At 53.6% G+C, this 25,142-nt stretch overlaps 2 protein-coding genes across 4 annotated transcripts in view; one reads left to right on the top strand and one right to left on the bottom strand.

Moving 5' to 3' along the window:
- LOC307217897 (uncharacterized protein) overlaps window positions 1-25,142 on the top strand; it is a 116,662-nt gene that overhangs the window by 44,520 nt on the left and 47,000 nt on the right. The window lies entirely within an intron of this gene.
- PLTP (phospholipid transfer protein) lies at window positions 1,016-19,094 on the bottom strand. 3 transcript variants are annotated; one of them, XM_079979284.1, is made up of 17 exons: window positions 18,682-19,094; window positions 17,482-17,634; window positions 15,226-15,356; window positions 14,868-14,967; window positions 14,544-14,672; window positions 12,756-12,911; window positions 10,644-10,707; window positions 10,403-10,466; window positions 8,483-8,574; window positions 7,461-7,637; window positions 7,269-7,328; window positions 5,494-5,658; window positions 3,672-3,739; window positions 3,534-3,576; window positions 3,109-3,172; window positions 1,655-1,731; window positions 1,016-1,327 (listed from the first exon to the last, which is right to left on the bottom strand). In XM_079979284.1, the coding sequence occupies exons 1-17, from the start codon at window positions 18,930-18,932 to the stop codon at window positions 1,220-1,222; spliced, it is 1,902 nt and encodes a 633-aa protein (XP_079835410.1). In that variant the 5' UTR covers window positions 18,933-19,094; the 3' UTR covers window positions 1,016-1,219. The 3 variants fall into 3 exon arrangements, with proteins under 3 accessions (XP_079835410.1, XP_079835409.1, XP_079835411.1); XM_079979283.1 differs by having other exon boundaries at window positions 17,482-17,637; window positions 18,682-18,947; XM_079979285.1 differs by lacking the exon at window positions 17,482-17,634.

Raw genomic sequence — 25,142 nt, 5'->3', positions numbered from 1 at the left:
AGCCTTCCTCTGGCCAATCTTCTGGGCTGCAACCCCCGGTGTCCCAGACCCCCCTGGCTGGGTCTGATGGGGATGGCAGCCCAGAATATTAGGGGGGGTGCCAGGCTGGTATATAAGGTCTGCAGCTCTGAAAAAGGAATCCATCTGCCTATGTAGACAAGGATTTGGATTCTAAGACCTGTTTGTGTAAGGAAGTTTATGGAAGAAAATCTCTCTTCCCGCTTCCCATCCCAGGAGAAGTCCTTCCACTTCCATAGAGGCTTTTTATTTTTTATTTTTTTTGGGGGGGGGGTCACATGACTGAAGAAGGGGCTGGGACACGCTCCTCCTGCGAACACACGAGATTACCTTGCCTTAGATCTACAATTGATACGCACCTCGAACACCCCTAGGAAGGTGAAAGTGGCTTTTCAGATTGGAAAGGTGGAAGCCTTTGGAGAAAATGCCGTAAATGATTAGGGTCTGTTACTAAATGTTTTAATCTAAGTGCAGCTGCAAAGAGAGAGGGCTGGATCTTCTGCTGCTCTGAAACTCATTCCAAACTCCTCCTCAGCTGGCCTTGGGGGGGGGCACATTCTCTCAGGCCCACTGCCCCCATCTGTAGTATGGAGATAATGATCCTGGCCTACCTTCTAGGGTCGTCGTAACTTGCACCATGTTGTTACAGGCCTGTGGGCATGGAGTGGGGCACTGCTTGCCCTTCCACTCTGGACTGATTTTTCTCCCCTGCATATCAACCTACGTATGGAAATAATAAGGGCTCTCCATCTCAGTGGCTTTGCCTTTCCAAAGAGGGGAATTCAGCCCCCCAGGATGTTGCCACGCTGTTTGGGCCAGAGTGCCTGCTCTGTGGCAAAGCCCCCCTCGAGGCCTGGCGCCTTCCTGCCAGACGCTGCCCCTTGGCACAAGGCCCTCAGCAGTCCTGGGCTGAGCCACAGAGCGGGCAAAGCACCTCCGCAGACTGGCACCCTGGGAATGGAGCAGCCCCGTCCCCACAGAAGACAGCAGGCAGGTGTCCAAAGATGAGTGGTTTTGACCTGTTTTATTGGTTCAGGTTCCCAAAGAGGCAGCAGCTGCTGCCGCCGCCTTGTCCTGCCCTGCTGGTGATGATGCTGCCTGCTTGGTCCTGCCGTGAGCTGGCGGAGGGCAAACCAGGGCAGGCAGGCGCTCTGCCCTTCAGAGGGGGGGAGGCCAGAGGAGGGGCTGCTGGTGAAGCCCCTCAGGCAGCCACGGAGGTCGGCGGTGGGCCCTGCGGGGTCCTGTACTTCTCTACCACCTCTCTCAGGCCTTTGGAGAAATGGAGGTCTGCGCCAATGGTCAGGTAGCCCTGCAAAGGAAGAAGAGAGAGGTGGGCAAAGTTGGGGCAGGATTGGAGCTTCGGCTGCTGCCACTTCCCAAGGGAGGGAAGACGCTGGAGCTCCTGGAAAGGGGAGGCAGAGGCGGTGACAGCAGCAGCAGCACGGCCGCATCCTGCCAGAGAAGCTGGACTCTTGCTCTTTTTGCAAAAGGAGGCTCTAAAATGCATGGCGGAAAAAGGCTGTCGAGGACTGTGAGGCAGCTGACTCGGTCTCTGCCTCTGTGGTTGGAAACAGTGAATGCTTCCGGAAGCCCCAAGAGGGGAGGGCTCAGATCCTGCTCATATCCTTATGCCTACCTTGTGATAGGTGACCACTTCCTTCATGAAATCCATGCCTTCGGGGAGTGGGATCTGCACCCCCTTCTTGGTTCTCTCTGCAAGAAAAGGAAAAGAAAAGGAAGAGTTGAGGCAAGAGTTATGGAGGAGAAGGCTCTCAGGGGCCACTAGCTGCTGCTGCAGGAATTTATGTATAGGTTGGGGGGGTTAACCCTCCAGCAGATATCATGCACTTGCAGCCCACTACCAAAACCACCACAATCACTTTTGTGACTTTTATGATTTGTCCCCACAAAATACCCCATCACCGTTTCTTCCTATCTATTCAAAGGGCCTTTGCTGCACGATACCAAATGTACGAATTCACTGATAAATGCATCTGTGTACTGGCTCAATGGGAAAACTTCAGAAATTCATCTAGACATGTGAGCTCAGCTACTCAGCAGCCCCTCTGCCTGAGTGATAATCCCTGACATCCTGATACCTGAGTGCCAGACAGGTAGCCGTTCCAGAAATAACAAACCCAGATGAAGACAAAAGGGTGGGATGAACTTGGCTGGGAAACAGGGAAATGTAAATATATTTTTTGCTACACTTGATGGGTGTTTGGTGGAGGGCAAGGAGAACTATGGGGCAGGGTCCAGGATGCTGAGATTACTGCCACCAGACCTCCCCTTTCGTGATGTAACTGTGAAGTATGAGTGATGTAGTCTGGGGGGGGGTGTAACATGGGGATGAGCAGCTAATAAAAGTTTGGGTTCTCTTTTGTTTGGGGCTCCCATCTCGTTCCACCTGGTGGCAGGTGGGAGTCCTGTCACGACAGTCTTCAATCAAGACCAAGCCTCCTGGCTGCTGTTTTGCTCTGGTATCCCTGGCTGGTGTCCTTGTTTTTTCTCCAAAGGAGCCCTCAGATTTCTCCGTTAACACTGCAATGGCTCTACTCTGCCTCCACAGCCGGGGACAGCAATGCTTCTCAAATACCAGTTGCTGGAAACAGCAGGAGAGAAGAGGGCTCTTGGGCTCAGATCCTGCCACAGATCCACAGGCATCTGGTTGGCCACTGTGAGAAAAGGGTGCTGGACTAGATCCTGCCCCCTCCCCCATGCCCTGATCCAGCAGCCAGGCTCTCCTCACATTCATCTTGATCTGAACCCAGGGGGCCAAGGAACAGTTGCTGCCTTTGTGCTGAAGGACTGGCCTTCGAGATGTCTCTGGACTCCCAGAGGCCCCTGTGGCCAAAAGTGATGGGGGGACTTGCCACCCAGCTACAATTGGTGGTGGTGGGCCCACAGAGTGACCACCCTGATGCTCAGCATTGTGCCCCCCCCCCCCCCCGCTGCCCCAGTTCAAGAGAGAAGAGAGGGAAGCTCTCGTTCTTGGCTGCGGTGGCCAGGCTGAGTCAGAAGTTGGTCCAGGGCCTCTGCACAATGACGCTTCTCCTTTTCCCAGGCGCAGAGGCATGTGACGCCTCTTACCGTTGATGATGGGCATGATGGTCAGCTGCAGCAGAGTCTTCAGGGGCCCTTGCAGAGGGATCAGCTGGGAGGGAGGGAGAGAGAGAGCCATAGGAAAATCGTAGTGGTCAGAAGGGACCCCCAAAGGTCCTCTAGCCCAACCCCTATAACACAGAAATTGCCAGGTTCCTGACAGGTGGTCACCCAGCCTCTGCTTAAACAGCCCCAGTGAAGGAGAGTCAGCAGCCTCAGTTTCCCCTCTGGCTTTTCAGGATGGCAGGAGCAGGGAGCTCTTTCCAGGTCCTTTGGGGGGAGACACAGGAAATGGAGCCCCAGCACCCCTGGGCACATGGCAAGACATGGGAGGCGACCCCCATTCTGAGCTGCAGCCCTGCCTTGCCTCTCCCAGGCCATCTCCCCCAGGTCCCGCCCCCCCCAGCACTTACGGCCAGGGATTCCAGCGCCGACTGGTTGGAGTAGATCCGGAACCTGAACGAGGCAGAGAGAGAGGAAGAAGTGAGTGACAGCTGTCCATAGTGGGCCATGGCTGCCCCTTCTCCCCATCCTGCGATATCTTGCGGTACCTTCTCAGGTCCATCAGCACCTGCAAAGCTTTCTTGCGCAGAAGCACCTTTGCGCTCAGCCGAGCTTCCTGGAAAGGAAACAAGGGGCAAATCAGTTTCTCTTTTTTCTTTTTTTAAAAGTTTTTTATTGGTTATTTTCATATAACAAATTATTTCAACAATTGTATTTTCCCCCCATTTCCCCCTCACATGCCCCCTCCCCCCACGACTTCCCACAGTTCCTCTTTCTGATTTATTTGCATATATTGTTCTCTGCATGTTACAAAAGTGTAAGAATCTCTACATTCTCCATCTATTATGTTAACAAATAAATTGTGCACGTTTATTCGAAACATGCCAAGGAGTCCAAAAGGGGCAGGTCAGTTTCAAAGGAGGCTGACGTCCTGCCTGGGAAGGGGGCGACTGCCACCCTTTGGCTTTCCAACCGAGACAGAAGCAGCAGTTGGAGGCCAAGAACTGTCACGGCCTCCTCTAAGAGCTCTTTGACCATGAGCTGGGACCCTCGGGGCCCTAATCCTATGACAGCAGACCCTCCCCAACAGCACTGCTCCCGGACAGTCCACCCTCCCAGCCTTTGGGGCTCCAGAGTTACGCTCTTCTACAGACAAGGAGCTTGCTGTGGAAACCGCTGCAGGTGACTCAGGTGAACCACACCACAAGGAGATGGAGGAGGAGGAGGAGGAATCGTAGAATTGCCGAGTGGGAAGGGACCCCAGGGGCCACCTAGTCTAACCCACAGCGATGCAAGAATTGCCGCTGCAGGAGGACAAGGGGTCACAAGAGAGTTAGCAGCTCCTTTGAGCTGGGGGGGAAACACCAGAGTGAGCAGGAGGGAATCTGGGGAGAAGTTCTGGCCTCACTCAGAGATGCCCTGAGGGTCCTTTGTGCCCTTGGCAAAGAGCTGTATCAGCACACAACCACCCCTGGAAAAATCATGTCACTGCAATAGCTGCATTAGAAATTACAGCTCTAGTTATCTCCCGCTTGGACTACTGCAATGCGCTCTATGTGGGGCTACCTTTGAAGGTGACCCGGAAACTATAACTAATACAGAATGCGGCAGCTAGACTGGTGACTGGGAGCGGCCACTGAGACCACATAACACCGGTCTTGAAAGACCTACATTGGCTCCCAGTGCGTTTTCGAGCACAATTCAAAGTGTTGGTGCTGACCTTTAAAGCCCTAAACGGCCTCGGCCTAGGATACCTGAAGGAGCGTCTCCACCCCCATCGTTCTACCAAGACACTGAGGTCCAGCACCGAGGGCCTTCTGGCGGTTCCCTCCCTGCGAGAAGCCAAGTTACAGGGAACCAGGCAGAGGGCCTTCTCGGTGGTGGCACCCGTCCTCTGTGGAACGCCGTCCCACCAGATGTGAAGGAAATAAGCAGCTATCCTATCTTTGAAAGATATCTGAAAGCAGCCCTGTTTAGGGAAGTTTTTAATATTTAATGCTGTATTGTTTTTAACACTTGATTGGGAGCCGCCCAGAGTGGCTGGGGAAACTCAGCCAGATGGGTGGGGTATAATTAATTAATTAAAATAAAATAAAATAATGCCACCCAAGTCCTCAAAGGGTCCACAGAGAGGAAGGGCATAATAATTATAATTTATTTATTTATACACCACGCATCTGAATGGGTTTCCCCAGAAGAATTGCACCCCCTTGTTCTGTGGTGTGAGAAGGAGAGGAAACTTCTCCTGCGTTTGATCTTGCTGCAACGGTGGTGGCACATTGCCACAAACATCTCTGCCCTACACACCCCAGTCTGTGTCCCTGGTGGGGGTCAGTTTCCCCAACCTCTGGCCTCGCCTGCACCACTCACCATGGTCATGCTGGAAAGCTGGACCAGGGGCTGATCCACGGGGGCCAAGAAGATGTTGAGGGTGGCTGTGACGGAGATGGACATCCCCGAGGCCTTGATGGCGCAGCTGGGCGGTGAGGAGACCCGGAGCCTCAGCATCAGAGGAGCATCCACCACGGAGGGGTTCTGGAGGAGAGAAGGAGGGACTCCGATGAGGAGAGCCTGCAGGATCAGGCCAGATCTAGCGCAGCATCTTGCTCTCACAATAGCTGGACTGTTGCCTTTGGGAAACCTGCAGGCAGGATTTGAATGCAAGAGCCCTCTGCCCCTCCTGGGATTCAGGAGCCATCTAGGCCATCACTGCTTCCAGTGGGAGGGAGTCCCACAGTTTAGCTGTGCACTGCATGAAGAAGGGCTTTCAGCCAAGGAGAACCAGGGAACGGGCATGGAGGTGCCATGTGCTTTTCCAGCTGGGGACCCTCATCCCTCTGGACTTCAGCCCTGGGGGCACAGTCCTTCTTGTGCCTGAACCCACCCAGCTCTATCCAGCCCTGGCCTGGAGCCCAGGACCCCTTCTTGCGACAGTGGGGCTGGAGGAGATCCCTTTGACTCTAGCTAGTTCCTGGAGAAATCTCTATGTGGGACAAGAAGCTACAGTTAGAAGTGGATATGGAACAACTGACTGGTTCAAAATTGGGAAAGGAGTACGACAAGGCTGTATATTGTCTCCCTGCTTATTTAACTTATATGCAGAATTCATCATGCGAAAGGCTGGGCAGGATGAATCCCAAGCCGGAATTAAGATCGCCAGAAGAAATATCAACAACCTCAGATATGCAGATGACACAACCTTGATGGCAGAAAGTGAGGAGGAATTAAAGAACCTTTTAATGAGGGTGAAAGAGGAGAGCGCAAAATATGGTCTGAAGCTCAACATCAAAAAAACAAAGATCATGGCTACTGGGCCCATCACCTCCTGGCAAATAGAAGGGAAGAAATGGAGGCAGTGGGAGATTTTACTTTCTTGGGCTCCATGATCACTGCAGATGGTGACAGCAGTCACGAAATTAAAAGACGCCTGCTTCTTGGGAGAAAAGCAATGACAAACCTAGACAGCATCTTAAAAAGCAGAGACATCACCTTGCCATATAGTTAAAGCTATGGTTTTCCCAGTAGTGATGTATGGAAGTGAGAGCTGGACCATCAAGAAGGCTGATCGCCGAAGAATTGATGCTTTTGAATTCTGGTGCTGGAGGAGACTCTTGAGAGTCCCATGGACTGCAAGAAAATCAAACGTATCCATTCTGAAGGAAATCAGCCCTGAGTGCTCACTGGAAGGACAGATCCTGAAGCTGAGGCTCCAAGACTTTGGCCACCTCAGGAGAAGAGAAGACTCCCTGGAAAAGACCCTGGTGTTGGGGAAGATGGAGGGCACAAGGAGAAGGGGACGACAGAGGACGAGATGGTGGGACAGTGTTCTCGAAGCTACAAACATGAGTTTGACCAAACTGCGGGAGACAGTGGAAGACAGGATGGCCTGGCGTGCTCTGGTCCAGGGGGTCACGAAGAGGCGGACACGACTAAACAACAACAAGTTCCTGGGGCGGAGCTGAGGGAGACTATCAGGTCACACAGAGAGAGAGAGTGGCGGAAGCCTGTGTTGTGCCGCTTTGCCCACACCTCAGCCTCTCTCCTAGAGCTCTGCTGCCACTCTGGTGGGCGAGAAGCATGGAGTCTGGATGAAGGAAGGAAGGAGCTGGCCCAGCGCAAGCTCCTTCCCTGCTGCCGCCACTCACCATCATGACAATGCTTCCGAAAAACGTGGCTCTCAGCAGAACCTCCAAATCCTTTGGCACCTGGAACGAGAGCGAAGCGTTCCAGCGGGTCAGAGCAGTCGCTGTGGGTTCCCTGGCCTCTGCCCGCTTGGCACGGCTTTTGACCATCTCTCCACCACCACCCCGGCCCCATGGCTTCTCTGCCCAACAAACCTTTTCGTCGGCAATCTCCATGCTCAGAACGCCAGCCTGGAAGTAGGAGAAGAGGGCGGAATCGAAGAAGTACTCGGAGACGGCCAGGTACACCATGCGCTCCGTCTCCAGCACGACAGGCTCCACGGCCAGGTTGGGGAGGGTCTTGTTCTCGTCCCCCAAGTAGAAGAATTTGCCCTGGGGGGGGGGAGTGACGACCCCGGTCAGACCCAACTGCCAGGAGCCACCTGCTCGCAGCTCGCCCGTGCCCCAAGCACGCCTGCCTGGGACCACAGGGTGGGTTTTGACTCCCCAAATATTCAATCCCTTGCCCGCATCTTGCTGCTCCTTCTGACGCAAGCTGGATACCTCCCCGTACCAAACCTCTAGAATTTAAATATTGGCAAAGGCTTCTTCCGGGAGTGCAGCCGGAGCGCACATCAGTCCCCGGTTCCTTGGGCTCTGCCTACCACCAACCCCAGAGAGCAAAGACTTCTCCTGTCCCCCTTGGGCAGATGTTGGGCACAGCCTGTTCAGCTGCTCCACCCCATGTTTTTGTTAGGATATAGTTCCGTTCCACCTTAAAAGGGTACAGGCATGACTTGTGTGTCACATGCCTGTTTACTTCCAGCACTTGCTGGGAACTTCCGTTTGTATATAGCTTTTGTGTTTTCTGCTGTTTTGCTGGACACGAAGGGAAGCAGGCATGTTTTCCTTTGTTCCTGAACTATGCTGAATAAAATGCTGTAACTACTGCTTACACATCTCTCTGTCCGCCTCTTCCGTTGTGAGAAAATTTATTCACTCTGCTGATAGAGTGTGCACGAGTCTCTAAATGTATCTGAGGCTCGTGTTGCTGATTGATGCTGACCAGGAACCGGAGTGTCGCCCGGCTGCCGGCCGGTGGCTGGAGACAGCTGGGGGCCTGCCAAATGCCCCCGTCTCCCCAGCAGTATCGCAACAGTCTTCAGCCCTCTTCCCTGCCCGGGACCCCCACCCAAGTCCTGGTGTTCCCCAGCCCTGGGCTCTGCTGCAGGAGGCACCTCAAAATCCAGGTCCATGGTGTCAGACGTGACAACGGGATTCTTCAGCAGGGAGTAGTCTATCCCAATGTGGTCGTCCACCGGGTTCCGCACTGCAGGGCAGGGGGAGAGAGAGTGAGTGAGCGCAGCTGATGGCCACAGCATCCCTTGCCTGCCTGCCTGCCTGAGCCACATGGCCATGTTCCACCTCCACGGTCAGAGTGAAGATGCCTCTGAACCCCAGTTGCTGGGAATTGTGTTCGAATCCTGCTTGCAGGTTCCCCACAGGCCTCTGGCCGGCACCTGGAAGAACAGGCTGCTGGATTTGAAAATGTTCCAATTAACATTTGTAAAAAAAACCTGAAGCCTTTCTGTTAGGGATTGTAGGAAAAGACCTGCCAAGGAAACTGAAAAACATTTTCATGTATGCGACAATGGCGTCAAGAGTCTTAATAGCACAGGGATGGAAGAATGAAGAAATCCCGACTAAAGAACTGTGGCAAGAGAAACTGATGGACTATGTGGAATTTGCGAAACTGACATACAGTAGTGCCTCGCAAGACAAAAAGAATCCGTTCCACGAGTCTCTTCGTCTTGTGGTTTTTTCGTCTGCCAAAGCAAGCCCATTAGCGGCTTAGCGGATTAGCGCTATTAGCGGCTTAGGCACATAGCGGATCAGCTAATAAGCGGCTTAGCGGATCAGCTGATAAGCGGCTTAGCGGATCAGCTGATAAGCGGCTTAGTGGCTTAGCGGATCAGCTGATAAGCGGCTTAGTGGATCAGCTGATAAGCGGCTTAGTGGATCAGCTGTTTAGCGGCTTAGTGGATGAGCTGATAAGCAGCTTAGCGGCTTAGAAAAAGGGGGGGAAGGGGGGGGAAACCGCAGGAACTCGCAAGACATTTTCGTCTTGCGAAGCAAGCCCATAGGAAATTCGTTTTGCGAAGCACCTCCAAAACGGAAAACCCTTTCGTCTAGCGGGTTTTCCATCTTGCGAGGCATTCGTATTGCGGGGCACCACTGTATACCGTATCTTTCGCTCTATAGGACACACTTTTCCCCCTCCAAAAATGAAGGGGAAATGTGTGTGCATCCTATGGGGCGAATACAGGCTTTCGCTGAAGCCTGGAGAGCGAGAAGGGTTGGTGCGCTCTGAAGGCTTGCGGATAGCAGCCTGCAGCCTGAACCCCGCTGCACGACCCAGGCTTCAAGCAGCTACCCGCAAGCCTTCTGAGCCCGGCGGGAGTTCCCACCGGGCTCCAAAGGCTTGCAGATAGCGGCCTGTTCTGGTGGCTGGTGTCAGGGCAAGCTCGGGCTCCCCCTGTCCCAGCCCTGTGGCTATAAACAAAGGCGCGTGCAGCTTCTGCCGGCTGGAGAGGTTGCGCGTGGCTAAAGAGGAAGCCAAGACAGCCAGCAGGATGGATCCCACTGGCTATCTTGGCTTCTTTGCTCTTTGGGGCTGGGGGGAGGAGAATAATTTTTTCTCTTTATTTCCCCCCAAAAAAACTAGGTGCGCCCTATGGTCCGGTGCGCCCTATGGAGCAAAAAATACGGTAAACTACGTGATAAGGACAACTGTGATTTTAAGGAAGAATGGGAACCCTTTACAAAGAACATAAAGAAACAACAAAAGGAACTGGACTCCTTGGCAGGTTTTGAATAAACACTCACAAACTTTTCATTGATAATAGCCAATCAGATAAATTAAGGATCTATATAACTTTGTAACATGCAGAGAATAACATTAAGGGGAATTAAGGATGATATGTTTTTTGATCAAATGTTTTGTTGAAATTCCTAATAAAAAATATTATATATAAAAAAGAACAGGCTGCTGGACTTGATGGGCCATTGGCCTTCTCCCACGCCCCCCCACTATTGACCCTCGAGCTCAGGCAGGCAGCAGGGGCAGAGTGTGGGTCGCCTTGCCCTGCCTTCCTCACCTGGCACCGTGTCCAGCAGAGAGTTGATCAGCACGAGCCCCGCGTGGTTCAGCACCGGGCAGATCTGAAAGCGAGAAAGGGAATGGGGGAGTCTGCGGGGAGCAGGAAGCAACAGCCCCCAGGGCAATGCGGAGGGAAGGGAGGGTCTCTCCCACTCTCCTCTCTGGGACCTCTTCCTGCCCCCTGTCGGCGAGAGGGGCTGCCAAAGGTCCCCACCTACCTCTGGCTTGGTGGTTCTTACCTGCTGGTTGAGAAGATAGCGCATCCCCGAGGTGAGGAAAGTGCCGAGGAATTCATACACCTTTCTGGAGAGAACGCAAAAGCGTGAGAGTGGAGCCCAGAAGGGATAAAAATCAATGGTTTTCTTTAAAAAAAATTTTTTTATTTAAATCGGAAATATTTATAATAAAATGCTTTTGGAGGAAAAATCTTTCTAAAGATAGTTTTCTATTTGTTACATTATAGTTCAAAGGCTATTCATCAGGAAATAAGGATTTGTTTTAAGTTTTTCATATGTGCTAGAACTCAGTCTAAGTTTTTTGTTTGTTTTTAATTGTTTAACCACATCAGTTAACAAACATGGTTACGTATGTGTCAGAGCTGCCTCCAGGTCCCAGCTCACAGAGGACCAACGCTAGGCTGTAGTTATGTACAAAAGTCTTTATTGAGGTTCAGTTTCCATTTTAAAGCCGCAGCGCGCAGCTCTACGTCTCGACCTTAGACCGGCGAAGTCCCGTCTGAGTCTCCTCCCCTTCCACACCAGTTTAAGACTCTCGCCTTGCTCCACCTCTTCCTAAGTTCCTTTCTCCTCTGGGCCCTCCTGCCCGCTAGGGTTTCATCCTTCCTGGACTCCTCTGACGCTGACCCTGACGATTCTTGCCCCTCCTTCCGGCGGGCTTTAGGACCTGGTTCCCTATCCGGGCTACCTTCTGTGCCGCTCGCCTGTACCTTTGAACTTGGCGCGCGCGCCCAGCCTGCAACTTTCCTCTTGACCGTTAACTCGCTCTCCGATGGAGGCGTGGCCACCCCTGACTCATCTTCTCTCGCTGGTGGTGCATATGTGGGCTCTGACACCTGGGACTCCTCCCCCCCACTACGCTCTGGTGGGGAAGCTGGTCCTGATTTCCAACTGCTGCTCTGGGAGTCCCCGCTGGCCCCTTGCTTCTGGGGTGTCCCCCTTGGCTCGCCCCTTGCCCTGCCCATCGGCGCCCCCTTCTGTGAATCTTCCGATTCGCTGGAGAGGCTCACGGAATCTCTTGGGCTGCTGTCATCCTCTCCTACGCTGCCCTCGGTTTGCTCCCCCTCGCTCTCCATCTCCTCTCCTCCCTGCACTCCCGCTGAGTCCCTGACAGTATGCTATAACGTTTTTGTGTTAAATAGTTTAAATTGTTATTAAGGAAATGATTGTTTTTCTCTTTCCGATAAAGTACAGCAGAAAAGTTGTCCAAATATAAACAATAATTTCATAATTACCTGTCTTTGTATTTCTAATAGTATAACTAAATCAGTAATTTTTGATATAACTGTAAAAACTACTCTGAAAATGTATTTATTCCAAAAATGAAACCTTCATCTGGTTGTATATATTAAGAGTATACAAACAAGAATGAGTCTTTCTGTAAAATAGTAAATAATAATAATAATAATAATAATAATAATAATAATAAATTGAGTCCTAAATCAAATCAAATTTAAATCAAAACCACCTTGGTGGAGCCCCTTGATCCTTTCCAAGTCCCAGAATGATGCCCCTTCCTGTCGCAGCATCTCCTAACAAGGCTTTGTGGACCTTCAAGGATGCTGAATGTCGGAAGACTCGGGACAGATGAGAGAAAGTCCTTCAGCACATAGTTAAACTGTGGAACTCCCTCCCACAGTAGGGGGCCACCACCCTAGAAGCCTTAAAAGAAGATTGTAAAGAGCTATCAAAGGCTGCTTGCCAGGACGGCTGTGCTCTGCCTTCCCCTGGGAACCACAGGAAGGGGGAGAGTTCCTCTTGTGGTCAGATCCTGCTTACTGGTTTCCCATTGAGGCATCTGCTTGGTCACTGTGAGAACAGACGGGCCATTGGCCTGATCCAGCCAGCTCTTCTTATCTCTTCTGCCCAGTGGGAATGAGCCACCCTAAATCCTTGGTGGACCTTCCAGCCACTGCCCCCAAAGCACCCTCAGCCACCATGGGCTCCTCTATTGCTGCCATGGGCTCCCTCCTGCCCCTTCCAACTTAGTTGCCAGCACCCTTCCGCAGTCCAGCCTGGTCCCTGAAGCAGCTCGCCACCTCTCTCAGCCCAGCTCAGAGGCACCCCTGGGGACTCCCCCCAAAGCAGCAACCAAGGAGGAGGAGTCAGGCGTACCTGAGCGTGCCGCTGAATCCGGCATGCATGCGGGCAATGGAGGCATTGCAGCTGAAGTTGGAGATCTTGAGGCGGCCGCTGTTGTCCTTGGAGAGCTCAAGCTGAGTGTGGATGTGGACCCCCTCGGCCGAAGTGTTAATGGAGCCGATGTCATAGCTGGGGCGGAAAGGGTTAAAAGTAGGCATGGGGTGGGAAGGCTGACTCTCCAGGCGTCCCACAGGAGGCCAATCCCCAAGTCGTCATATTTTGCTGGAAGCCGCCCAGAGTGGCTGGGCATAAAGAATTAAATGATGATGATGATGATGATGATGATGATTAGGCCAGCAGCCACACAATTCAGCCACAAAGGGAGCCCACCACAGGGCACTTGGAAGCCCAGGCCCAGCCTTCAATGCCAGGATCAGGCCAGGGTCTCAGAAGAGAATGCTGAGGACCAGGCTGGGAGGGCACAATTGGCCCATTAGACCAGGCACCCCCAACCTGCGGCCCTTCTGATGTTTTGGCCTCCAACTCCCATGATCCCTAGCTAAGAGGACCAGTGGTCAGGGATGATGGGAACTGTAGTCCAAAACATCTGGAGGGCCGAAGGTTGAGGATGCCTGCATTAGACAGAGGTTTCTGTGGGAGATTGCAGTCAAATATAATAATGCATAAATACTAGTTAGTGCATGAAGGGGTTAAGACTACAGAGTCCTTTTCCTAGACTCAGCTAGGTCACGCCTCCTCTTCTCTGAAGAGGGAGGAAGTTAAGCCTTCTCTTCCTGTTCCCTCTCTCTCTGTGCCATATAACTGATCAAGGAAGACGTGCCTAAGCAAACTCCAAGCTTAGAGCCCATGCGATTGAAGCAATCTTTCTGCATTTTCTACCCAACAGTATTCTGCCTGTGCTCTCTTTGCCGCTGCTTGGATAAATGCATTAATCCGACTTTTGGAACATTTTGTAAGTAAAGCATTTTAAACTTACTTAACAGTGTGTGGTCTGTTCATTGCAAAGGGGTAGAAAGAGGGGAGCGCTTTGCAAACAGACTAAACGAGATATGCAAGCCGCTTATATTCCTCTCGCTTCACTGAGCTGCTTGACTTTGCGAGTTTAAACTCTGCAGCTTGGGGGTCTCCCTTGCTGGAAGGTGAGCTTAGCCCCGCACTTTGATTCCAGGCACCCACTCAATTCTTTTGTTATTTACCCCACACACGTGGGTCACAGGGATTCATATTTGCCTCATTCCCATGCATGATACATGCTATTCAGGCAGACTCATCAAACTGTAGAGCTGCAAGGCCAGCTGGTCCAACGCTTTGCAACGCATGAATCCCAGTTAACAAGAGGTCTTGCCACTCACAGCTCCCTTGCAAGGACCCTCTGCCTGTGGTGGGAAGGAGCTGGCTCCCTGGGGGCTTAATAATAATAATTTATTATTTATACCCAGTCCATCTGGCTGTACAGTGGTCTGTTAAACATTAAAAGCTTCCCTAAACAGGGCTGCCTTTAGATGTCTTCTAAAAATCTGGTAGTTGTTTTTCTCTTTGACATCTGGTGGGAGGGAGTTCCACAGGGCAGGCGCCACTACTGAGAAGGCCCTCTGCCTGGTTTCCTGTAACTTGGCTTCTCGCAGGGAGGGAACCACCAGAAGGCCCTCAGCACTGGACCTCAGTGTCCAGGCTGAATGATGGGGCTGGAGACGCTCCTTCAAGTATACTGGACTGCGGCTTAATTACCCCCCCCCCAAGCTGGCCTCCTCCAAGGCTCCCTCTTTGGGCTGGTGCAAGAGTGGAATGCGAGTGACTCACAAGAACCAGTAGAGCAGCTGGCGGCGGAAGCGCAGGCTGATGGACCCGTTGTTGATGTTGAAGGCCAGGTGTTGCTTGGGCTCAAAGCGCAGGTCGGAGGCGGACAGGTGGAGATGGGTCACTCTCACCCTGCGGGGAGAGGGAGAGATGCAGCCTGGTACTGAATTGCAGAGTTACAGCCTGCAACTAAACTATGGAACTCCCTGCCACAGGAGACAGCCACCAACCCAGGGTGGGCGATTGGTCCCTGGCCAAGCACAGCATCATCTAAGCTAGGAAGCAAAGCCCCTGTGGGGCAGGCCCCCCCACAAAAAATAAACTCACTTGCTGATGTTGTAGTGGAACTGGCCCTCCTTGCCGTGGAAATCAGCGATGGTGATGTTCTCCAGCTCCTGTTCCACAAAGCGGAGCCCCTCCTGCTTCACTGCAAAAGCCCCCAGAGGGGTGTCACTGCCAGCTGCTCCCCTCACAAACCTAGGAGGGGGGGTCAAGCAGCCACCCACATCCCTTGGGGCCAGGAGGTGCCGGCCAAGAGACCCGCCAAGACCCATTTGGCATGCAGAATGGGGCAAGACCCCAAGGTCAGAGGTGTCCTTGGCAGGAACAGTGCTGAGGACCAGGCAGGTACCCCAAAGTGAACCGCTTTGCAGAATCCCCTCCCCTGGCCCTCCCGCCTCCTTACCCAGGTCCAAGCCCTTGGCTGTCATCCTGATCTTGAAGCCTGGAGTGCCAGCGGCAGCCGCTGTGCCCAAGAAGGGCAGCAGGAGGAGGAAGAGGAGAAGAGAGTGGCACAGGACCATGGTGACACTTGCCCTGCAAGAGGTGGCGGAGGAGAGCAAGTCGTTGGCCCCAGAACATGGTTCATGCAGGAGCAAGTCGTTGGCCCCAGAACATGGTTCATGCAGGAGCACATCGTTAAAACTGTGGAACTCTCTCCCACAGGACTGGACAAAACCAATTTTCTTACAACATGATTCAAGAAATCTCTATGTGCTTTAACCTTTTCATACCACAAATACGTTGTAGATTCTGGGGCTACATTTCATCTTCGATGCATGTCAACCAAAACTACTGTCGTGACCTTCAAGGTCTAAAACATCAGTATTTTTTAATAATATCCATTCCCTTGTGCTCAAATCGCACTTGCAGGTTTCGCACTGGGTACTGTGAGGACGGGGGGCTGGACTAGATGGGCCCTCTTTGGCCTAATCCAGCTGTAGGGCTGCCCTTATGCTTTTACAGTCCGTGGGCAGCAGCTCCCTCTCCTTCCCTGCCCCCCCCCCGACAAGGGATGTGTGCCAGGGGCTATGCGGGATACAGAACTGGCCCCAGTCCCTCCCACAGTGCTGAGGGCCAGTGATTTGATGGGCACTTGGCCATCTTGAGCGCTATTCACTGCGCACAGTCCTCCGAGGAAACCCTCCTCCACATTACAGGCAGAGCAACAGAAACTTCCAGATGGGGGGCGGGTTGGATGCAACTGGCTCTGTGCCAGTCTAAGAGGAGAACTTCCTGGGCCCAATTCAAGGTGCTCAGCTGGAGGTGAAAATCCCTGACTGACCTGGGGCCCCAATTCCCGAGAGAATGCCCCCTCCCGCCCCCACCTGCCCAGGCGCTGTGATCCTCGGCTGGGACTCTTCTGGGGGGGTCTCCATGCTAAACTGTGGGTGGGGCCTGTGGGACAGAGCCTTTTTGGCGGGGGCTCTGTGCCTGTCAAATGACCTCCCCACTGAAGTGCTTCTCCTCCCAACATTATCTTCTTTTAGGTGCCTGATTTAAAAAAGAACTTTTTTCTCATGTTCTTAAAGGCTGGTGTGTGGATGATGTTCTTTATGGGGCACGGTAATTTTAATGTTTCTATATCTTTATGGGCTACTTTTAAAACAAGGCTGCACTTTAAATTGCATTTTAACCTGTATTTTAAATTGGGTTCCCCACCCCACCCCCATTATGTTTTTACTGTAATTTTTACTGGTGTTAGCTGCCCTGAGCCCGGCTCTGGCCAGGGAGGGCAGGGTATAAATAAAATTTATTATTATTATTGCACATTACACTTTTACAGGGTTTATTTTTTGAAATTGTTTACTGTATTTTTCCATGTATAACACGACCCCTCTTTTGGGGGACTCAAATTTATGGAAATGGATGACCCCTACGTATAAGATGGCCCCCGTTTTTTAACATTATTTTAGAGTAAAAAAAACCTAGTCTTATACACAGAAAAGGACAGTATTTATTGAATTTATCTCCTTCCTTGAAGAGGACAGATGGCCGTCTGTCCTGGAGGCTTCAGCTGAGATCCCTGCATTGAGGGGGTTGGACTGGATGACCCTCGGGGTCCCTTCTGACTCTACCATTCTAGGGTTTTGGTGTTTTGTCTCCCACTCCTCCTCTAGGAGGAGCCTTGTTTTTGCAACAATTTTTCGTGAAGTGCTGGAGGGACACCAGTCAGTCCACAAGTGAAGAAAGATCCTTTCGCCCAGAGCGCCCGTCCGTTGGGCCACGCTGAGAGGGCGGGAGAAGACAGACCTTTGGGTCAGAGCTGGTGGGGAGGGACTCCCTGGGCATTTTCTTCGGAGCATGCCAGCGGCTTGCGTGGTTTCAGATGTTCACTACTCCTGCACTGCAGGGGGTTGGACTACATGACCCTTGGGGTCCCCTCCAACTTCACAGTTCTAAAATTCTAAGCTTTTTAAAGACTGACAGGAGGCCAGACCCAGTTCATGGGGTGAGCATCACAGGGGTCCTTGCTGGGAAGGAGGAAGGATCCTCTCTAGACCTCAGCCGGAGCTTCTAGACGGGACCCCACCAAGCCTACCTTTCTCTTCTAAGGAATGGGGAGCGTCCTCCTCCAACAGCTGCTACGCTGAGCGCTCAGCAGAGCCTCCATGTTCAGAGGCAGCTATCCACTAAGTTCCAGAGGACGGGCAATACACACCAGGGACGCAAACGTCTGGCCAACGGGACTGTGGAGATCTGGCCGCTGGCCCAGAGGGCTCTGCGAGGGAGGGGGGAGTCCAGCCTGCGGACTCTCCTCTTTCTTATGCTTGTCCTTTGTGTGTGTGGCGGGGGGGGGGGGGGATCTGGCGAGCTGCTGGAAGATCAGGAGTTTGAGGTCAGGCTGGGGCCAGAGTTTTCCAGCGGCTCCCTTCGGGCTCGCTTCTCCTCCACTTGGGCGCAGCATCGGGCGCAGCCCCGCCGGCCTCTCGCTGCGCACTGCGCGGGAGCGGGACTGGGGGTTTGGGGGGGATACAGCCCCCCAAGAAAGAGGCGCTCCACCGGGCAGTCCCGGGGATGAGGGGGCAGCTCTCTCCAGCAGCCCCCTGAGCTTCCCCCACCCCACCTGGGGCTGTCTGGTCCCTGAGCCGGAGCACACACCCCCCCAAGCCGGACCCGGGGGCGCAGACGAGCCTGGCCCTTGCCCGCTACCCAGCCCTGCGCAACTGCCCCCGTCCCCGAAACCCCCGGGCGCTGTGGGTGGGGTGCCAGTTTCCCGCACCCCTCGACGCCCCCCCTCTCCATGCCCCCTGCTGGGAAGGGGCCTCTGGAAACGCGCCGCCGCCGCCGCCGCCTCCTCCCCCCCATCGCGGGCAGGTCTGGGCCGGTCATGCCCGCTGCAGACGCCCGGAGGCTCCTCGCCAGACGCGCATCACGAGCCCCGGCTCCGCGCTTCTCCTTTTCAGCAGCTTGGCGGGCGACGCCGCGCTTTGTCTCTTCCTCCTCGCCGGGAAGGGAAGGCTCTCCCCCGCACACGGGTGTTGCCCGCGACCGTGTGAAGGCGGCGGCGGCGGCGGGGACCCAACGCTCCTCTCTCCCGCCCCCCCTCCCGCTGCAAGTATCTCGTGACTTGCGGACGAAGCCCGCTAACTGCCCTCCGTCCCCCCGAAGCCCTGGCCAAGCCAGCAGCCTCCCGGCGCATCACCGCGCGCGCGCGACGGAGAGAGGGGAGATGGGGGTGGTCGCTTCCCAGCCGATGCTTCCACCCCCGGGAGAGGGGAGCTTGCTTGCAGGAGCAGCTGGGGCCGGGGGGTCCTCGCCTGCCCCCCACCCAACGAGGGGTTCCCCGGGAGGCTGGCGAAGGAGGGTCCCGCAAACCGGGAGAGCGGCACCTTCTCCCCGCGCGGCGCCGCGCACTTGCCGGCTGCGCTGGTCCCTCGGCGGCGTCTGCTCCGGCCTCTCCTGGCCCCGCGTCCCGGCTTGCCCGCCTGCGCGCCCGCCCGGCGCCTTTATACTCCCTCCTGGCGCTTCCTCGCCCGCCCCAGCGGAGGAGGGGACAGCCCGGGCGGGAGAGGCGAGGCCACTCGGGGCCGGGCAGGCGAGGGAACGGGGCGCACTTGCTCCGGGGTTGGCGCCCCGGGGTGTGCAGAACAGGAGCCTCGCTGCGCGCATCCCTCGCCGCGCCCCGAGGAGCTGGCCTGGAGGCTCTCCGGACCGCGCCTGGCTTGCCCCACCCGCGCCTGCTTCGCCCCGGAATGAGCGCTGGGAGGCCAGCGTTGTCAGCTCTGGCCGGCAGCAGCTCTCAGTCCCAGAAGGGCCTCCTTTCCACCGCCTGGCCCTCCTGCCTGCTGGAGCTGGAGCAATGACCTTCTTGCCCCTTCCATTCCCTTCCCAAAGCGCCTTGGGGGTTTCTCTGACTGGGTTATCTTCACAACAACCCTGTAGGCTGGGTCAGCCTGAGCCAACGTCGCCCACGGAGCAGGGAACCGGCCCTTGCTCTGCCCCCCCCCCAGGCTGCATCAGGAGAGCCCTTGTTTGCACAAAAGAAAGAAACCAGATTTGCTGTGTGAAAAATGAGTTGCTTCTTCCCCTCCTCATTCAGTCCTCACAACAGCCCTGTGAGGTAGGCTAGGCTGAGAGGCAGTGGTTGGCCAGTGAGCTTCATGGCTGAGGATGGATTTGAACCCAGGTCTCTTCCAGGACCTAATCCGGGTCTCACTTTTGATGCCCGGAGAAGCAGAGCCAAAAGAAGCAACAATTTAGAGCACAGGAAGTCACGTGGCAGAGAATCAGGCCCCCCACCCACAGAGGAATTGAGGCAGGGGTCTTTCTCTTGCCCTCCCGATCTGGAGGTGCTTGAGATTTAATCCAGAGCCTCTTGCAGGGTCAACCATTGAGCTTCTCCATTTGGACACCAATCCCTGCCTTCATTTTTTCCCTTCCTCCCTCCCGTTCAATTGCACCTTCCGAATCGGGTTGCAAGGCTGGCCTGGCAGTCTTTCCTTTTGTGGGCTGGAGTGGCCTAACTGCTCGGACACTGGGACATCAGTGTGACTCAGCCATCCTGTTGGGGTCCATAGCCTTCTCTGGATTCAGAGAAAGCAGCAGACTCCTCTCCTGGCCCCATCTCCCCAGGGTGCTGAGCTTCCCAGGTGACCAGGCAGACCAACAGAGGAAGGCCTTGAAGGGTCCCTGGAGCCGTGGGGAGTTCTAGACACAAGGTGGGGGAAGGGGTTATTTAGGAGGAGCCAGTCTACGCATGGGAAGGGCATGAGAGAGGACACTGAAGGGCCAGGGTCCTCATGGGTTGAGCCCCCGTGCTTCCTGCCCACCCACCCTTTTTCCTGCTTCCAAGCTGGATCCCACAGGTTTTGCTCCTGGGGGAGGAGGGGGACCTCAGCAATGCCCCCCCCTCAACCCTGCCACTAGCTGGGCTTGGCCCTCCTGCGCTTTGATGAATCCCACATTGAAGGGGGGGGGAGCCCTGTGTGTTTCCACAGCAGGTTGCTTCCCTCCTGCCATTGAAACCACTTATCAAAGCAGCTTCCTCAAGGAGCCCTGCCTTCCTTCCTGTCGCCTCCCACGCTTCTGATGCGACTGCAAGCACGTCTCCCAGCATGGAAGAAGCCGCAAAGGGCCAGCTCTCTGCCTTCCAGCGGCAAGTCAGCACATAAGGCTGGAAGAAGGGCCTGCTAAATCAGGCCAGTGGCCCATCTACTTCTAGAAACCAGCATGGCGTCATGGTTAGTGTCAGGCTAGGGTTTAGGGACGCAGGTGGCGCTGTGGGTAAAAGCCTCAGCGCCTAGGGCTTGCCGATCGAAAGGTCGGCGGTTCGAATCCCTGCGGCGGGGTGCGCTCCCGCTGCTCGGTCCCAGCGCCTGCCAACCTAGCAGTTCGAAAGCACCTCCGGGTGCAAGTAGATAAATAGGGACCGCTTACCAGCGGGAAGGTAAATGGCGTTTCTGTGTGCGACTCTGGCTCGCCAGAGCAGCGATGTCACGCTGGCCACGTGACCCGGAAGTGTCTCCGGACAGCGCTTGCCCCTGGCCTCTTAAGTGAGATGGGCGCACAACCCCAGAGTCTGTCAAGACTGGCCCGTACGGGCAGGGGTACCTTTACCTTTACCTTTAGGGTTTAGGTCAGCAGAGACTAGGGTTCAAATCCCCACTTGGCCACAAAGCTCACTGGGGCCTGTCATTGCCCCTCAGCCTAGCCTACCTCACAAGGTTGTTGTGGGGATTACCTTATTTTTTGCTCTATAAGACACGCTTTTCCCCTCCTAAAAAGTAAGGGGGAATGTGTGTGCGTCTTATGAAGTGAATGCAGGCGGGAGGCTCTATCACGCTCCCTTTAAAGAGCTGCGTGGAGCATGTGTGCAGCGCTTCTCCCTCCTCAGGGAAAAGCACACTCCACATGCTCTTTAAAGGGAGTGCGGCTCTTGGGGGAGCCTTAGCCGCGCACAGCCTCTCCCGGGCAGGGGATGAAGGCTCTCCTTGCCTGGGAGAGGCTGCGCGTGGCCAAGCCAGCGAGCGCCGTCCTGGCTTCTGGGATTCAGAATCCCCCCCCCCGCCCCCCCCGTTTTCCTCTTCCAAAAACTAGGTGCATCTTATGGTCTGGTGCATCTTATAGAGCGAAAAATACGGTAAATGAAGAGAGGAGGAACCACGTACACCGTATTAAGTTCCATGGAGATAAAGGAGCATGCAAACAACCAAGGAGTTGCCATTGACAGACAAATTCATGGAAGCCAAGGCTGTCTCTTTTACTAGGTGCAAAACTGATATGTTTCGCTTTTAAAAATAACTTTCTCTTCCGTGCTGCCAGTGCCCATGATATGTTTGGGCTGGTGTCGGTCTTGTGAAGTTAGCCAAAGTAAAGGGAGCAGGAGAGTTTGAACAGAGACTTTGCTGGTTCCATTATGGCAGTGGCGTGTGGTCAGTGGACTGGGGGACTAGGCCAGCCCCCTAAATGTTCCCAGTAAATTAGAGTACAGTGGTACCTCAGGTTACATACGCTTCAGGTTACATACCCTTCAGGTTACAGACTCCGCTAACCCACCCAGAAATAGTGCTTCAGGTTAAGAACTTTGCTTCAGGATAAGAACAGAAATAGGGTTCCGGCGGCAGCAGGAGGCCCTATTAGCTAAAGTGGTCTTCATGTTAAGAACAGTTTCAGGTTAAGTACGGACCTCCGGAACGAATTAAGTACTTAACCTGAGGTACCACTGTATTAAAGTATTAAAGCCTGGCGCCTCCTTCCCAAGGCCCGGGAAGCTTCTGGCTGGCTTAGGGAGGGAGGTGTGATGCTCATGCGCGCAACGTCACAGGCACGGCATCGCCACCCCCGTTGCCCTCGCAAGCGGGCGCCTCTGGCCCTAACTGATCCTGTATGAAAGTCCACCTGAAAGGGAGGGAGGGGGAGGTCATGGGGGCAAACTGGGCTGGGAAACATGAAGGGCATCTTTCTGGCTCCAGCACCATCTCCGAATCACACCGAGCGGGAAACGAAGGAGAGCAAGAAAGCAGGAAAGTTCCCCAGGCACTGGAAAGAGCATCTCTCATGGTTCTGCTTCTTCCTCATTTTGCTGCTAACCTTAAGAGACAACCCCATCATCCCTCTCAGACTGGAGGTTGGGGCGAAAGGCGTCACTGTGCGGCTCTGCATTCCAGAGATACCACTTCGGAGTTTTCTGTGCTGAACATCCAGTGCCTCTGAAATGCTCCCAGGCTCAGCCTCCGATGCCCGCCGTTCTGCTTGGCACCCAAATGCCAGCGCAGGTCCTTGCAGGAGCGACACACCTTTCCTATGATTCACTGCGGAGGAGGCAATGGGGTGGGAAATCTGCAGGGCTTATCTTACCCCTCTTTTCTTTCTTTTTTTGCAGCCAGGGACAAAATAAGAAAGAACAGAGCCTCCTTTGAGGGCTCTTGTGGGTCACCATTATTCCCATTTTACACCTGGGGAACCGAGTCCAAGTGGGTAATTAAAATGCCTATCTGCCAGATCCAGTCATGGAGTTGGAAGAGAACCCCAAGAGACATCTGTGTCCAGGGCAGCTGTCTACCAGCTCCACCTGGTACACAGGCTGAGACCCTCCCTGCCCACAGACAGTCTTGCCAGAGTGGTGCATGCTCTGGTTATCTCCTGCTAGGACTACTGCAATGCACTCTACGTGGGGCGACCTTTGAAGGTGACTCGGAAACTACAATTAATCCAGAATGCAGCAGCTAGACTGGGGACTAGGAGCGGCCGCTGAGACCACATAACACCAGTCTTGAAAGACCTACATTGGCTCCCAGTATGTTTCTGAGCACAATTCAAAGTGTTGGTGCTGACCTTGAAAGCCCTAAACGGCCTTGGTCCAGTATACCTGAAGGAGCGTTGCCACCCCCATCGCTCAGCCCGCACACTGAGGTCCAGCACTGAGGGCCTTCTGGCAGTTCCCTCGCTACGAGAAGCCAAGTTACAGGGAACCAGGCAGAGGGCCTTCTCGGTAGTGGTGCCTGCCCTGTGGAACACCCTCCCACCAGATGTCAAAGAGAACAACAACTATCTGACTTTTAGAAGACATCTGAAGGAGGCCCTGTTTAGGGAAGTTCTTAATGTGTGACATTTTGATGTATTTTTTAGTCTTTGTTGGAAGCCGCCCAGAGTGGCTGGGGAAACCCAGCCAGATGGGCAGGGTACAAATGATAATACATATTAATAATATTAATAATTATTATCTAGCCCACCCCCTGCAATGCAGGAATCACCATCCCTGGTCCCAGTTTCATCCTGCCCTCATGGCACTATGGCTCCGCCTTTGTCTCCTGCCCCATCCCTCAGTGACCCTCCAATGAGCCTGGGGGGGGGTGAAGAAGGGTTAATGCTGGGAATCCCTTTCTTAGCATGTTTGGCACTGTGGCTCCGTGGCAGCAGGAAAACAGCCTGGCCTGGCCAGGCAATTGCCCCTTCTTCCTCTCTGTGCCTCTGGCCGGCAGCGGCTCCATCCGCAACTAATCAGCTAATCTCTGCTAGTACTTTAAGCAACCCTGGAATTTGTTCTTGCAAGGGCCGTTATGCAACGCTTCAGCCGCAGAGTGTGGGTGGGGTTTGCAGGCAGGTGGTCCCCGATTCAGTCCCCAATGGCATCTCCAGTGGGGGCTGGAAGGGGTTCCTTTGCCTGAAACCTGGAGAGGAGCTGGCAAGGCTGAAATGGCTGGACCACTGCTCCAACGCAGCAGAAGGCAGCTTCCTGGGCCTCCCCTGCTCTTGAACGGTGTCTTGTTCTGAAGGGTGAGAAATGGTTTTGGCAGGTTATACGGTCCCCCTCTCTGCCACTTCTCCAGCTCCTTTTGCTAAGTTTTGAAGAGAAATGGGAGGCAGGGATGCCTGCTAACTTGGATGACTTTAAAAGAGGGTTGGACAAAACAATGGAGTAGGAGAGGATGGCCATGCTCCTGTCTCCACAGTCAGAGGCAGTGATGTGTCTGAATCCCAGTTGCTGGAAAGCGCAGGAGGGGAGAGTTGCTCTGGTGCTCAGGCCCTTCTTGTGCGCTTCCCATGTGGGCATCTGCTGGTCCCTGTGAGATTCAGCCGTCACCTTCTGTGCCAACTTTTAAATGCTTGCTGAAAACTCCTATTGAGGACAATATGAATTAAAATGTAAATTACAGTCAAGGTAACTAATTGTATCTGTAAATGAATATAGACAAACAACAAGACGTGTATATACAGAAAGATTTATTTGTATATAGACACTGTACGGATAAAGTTGAAAGAAGAACAACAATATACAAAATCGATAAAGACAATGCGGAAAACTTAAGACACAACATAAAAAAGCCAGAAGAAGGAAGGAGGGAAGTCAACTCTTAGGAGTAAATGTAAATGTAATGTGTATATGTATTGTATGTAATCATAAAATCAATAAAGATTATCTTCAAAAAAAGAAAAGAAAACTCCTATTTCTCCAGGTCCGTGTAGGTGACTAAGAGCACATCTCCCACAATTGGTTTAATGACGCTTTTAACCGCTTTGCTTCTTAAAATTGTTTTTAATACTTTCATTGTATGGTTTTTACATATTTAATGTTGTAAACCACTTTGATACATTTTGTGATTGAGCGGTATATACTTTTATAAAAGAATAATAGGTAATAGACTGGCCTCATCCAGCAGGCTCTTCTGAAACAACTCACTAAGCATTAGCAAAAAAAAGGGCTAATGCTATTCTAGGCTGCATCCTTGGCAGTCCCCCCTCCCCCCCCCCCCCCCGCATGGCTGCACTGCTGGTCTCCTCTTACCTCTAGGAAAGACCCACAGGATTGAATTGATTCCACACACCTTGTTCCCAACACAGATCATCTTCCCTGGTGGGCGTGGGAATGTGCATTTTGTG

The sequence above is a fragment of the Podarcis cretensis genome (genome assembly GCF_951804945.1).
Source record: "Podarcis cretensis genome assembly, chromosome: 6".
NCBI lineage: Eukaryota > Metazoa > Chordata > Lepidosauria > Squamata > Lacertidae > Podarcis > Podarcis cretensis.
This window is presented reverse-complemented; position numbering and strand designations above follow the sequence as displayed.

Excerpts from the sequence above, each read along its gene's own strand:
- PLTP (XM_079979283.1), bottom strand. The coding sequence starts at position 18,932 with ATGCGCGCAGCGAGGCTCCTGTTCTGCACACCCCGGGGCGCCAACCCC. Across the intron at positions 8,575-10,402 it reads TCTGCTGGACACGGTGCCAG|TGCGGAACCCGGTGGACGAC; the intron begins GTGAGGAAGGCA and ends CCTGCCCTGCAG. Across the intron at positions 7,329-7,460 it reads TGGAGATTGCCGACGAAAAG|GTGCCAAAGGATTTGGAGGT; the intron begins GTTTGTTGGGCA and ends CTCTCGTTCCAG.